This window comes from Octodon degus, unplaced genomic scaffold, assembly GCF_000260255.1.
Source record: "Octodon degus isolate 3935 unplaced genomic scaffold, OctDeg1.0 scaffold00076, whole genome shotgun sequence".
Lineage (NCBI taxonomy): Eukaryota > Metazoa > Chordata > Mammalia > Rodentia > Octodontidae > Octodon > Octodon degus.
In genome coordinates, this window is record NW_004524652.1 from 9,532,934 (window position 1) to 9,533,930 (window position 997).

At 65.4% G+C, this 997-nt stretch overlaps 1 protein-coding gene across 9 annotated transcripts in view; it reads right to left on the minus strand.

The window, feature by feature from the left end:
• Hectd4 (HECT domain E3 ubiquitin protein ligase 4) overlaps positions 1-997 on the minus strand; it is a 141,991-nt gene continuing 140,994 nt past the window's right edge. For all 9 annotated transcript variants that reach the window (XM_004635930.3, XM_023720467.1, XM_023720466.1 and 6 more), the window contains one exon: positions 1-930. In XM_004635930.3, the coding sequence (XP_004635987.1) occupies positions 794-930 (137 nt within the window). In that variant the 3' untranslated portion in view covers positions 1-793. The remainder of the gene's footprint in view (positions 931-997) is intronic.

Consider the following 997-nt stretch of genomic DNA (forward strand, 5'->3'; position numbering starts at 1 on the left):
GGTCGGAGTCACGGAGCAGAGCTCCTCAGCCGCCCCGTTACATGGGCGTGAGCCCCCCGGCCCCTGCAGCGTGGAGGCCGCGCGGAGCACAGGAGCGGGGGGCTCGGGTCCTGTGCTGCCCTCCGCCAGCTCCAGAGAAGGCGGCGCCTGAGCAGTTCCTCAGCTCTGTCCCTTGCCACTGGGACACAACCAGGCTGTCCATTGACTAAGGCCAAGAAGGTCCTTAGGGATACTCAGACCAGGGGTGAGGAGAACACAGGCAGCAGGGGGGCTGCTGGCTGCGGGGGTGCGGGGCAGGGTAGTCCTGTGGGCACAGGACAGGGCGAGCCTCAGGGAGCTGGACACCGAGAGCCCCGCGAAAGTGTGGGTGCTGGCCCAGCCACTGCAGGTGGAGGAGCAACGCCAGCTCGCCAGGAAGGCAGGGCCGGCTGGGGATGGCCACGGTCACCTCCCTGCCAACTCCCTGTTGGGTGGTTCTGCGAGGAACCACATGGGCCTTATGGCGTCAGAATCTGGTACCCACGAGGGACACTATCCGGGAAGATCAAATGAGACAAACTGGGAACGGAACTAGCCTACAAATATACCACGAACAGGCAGCAAAAGAACCAACCCATCACAAAACGTACAAATACAAAAGGGGAAGTCTTCCAGGAGGCCCTGGACGCGGACGAAGTTCGGCAAAGCAGGGGTGCTGACCCCTCGCTCGGCGCCGGAGGGACAGCTGGAGGTGGCCGGCTTCCCAGGCCGGCAGGACGGTGCCTCGGTGACAGCCTCGCTCTCGGGCTCTCCGTCAGCCACTGAGGGGGTCCTCGCGGTAGTGAATGGCACAGCGCAGTCTCTCCAGCATGATCTCCAGCGACGAGTACTGCGGCAGCTTGACCATGAACATGCAGGTCTCCACGCGGATGTAGCGCGAGTCCGGGGAACCTGCACAACAGGGCCGCGCTGAGGGCTGCCACGCGGGAGGGCGGGCGCGCGCGGGAGGGCGGGCGCG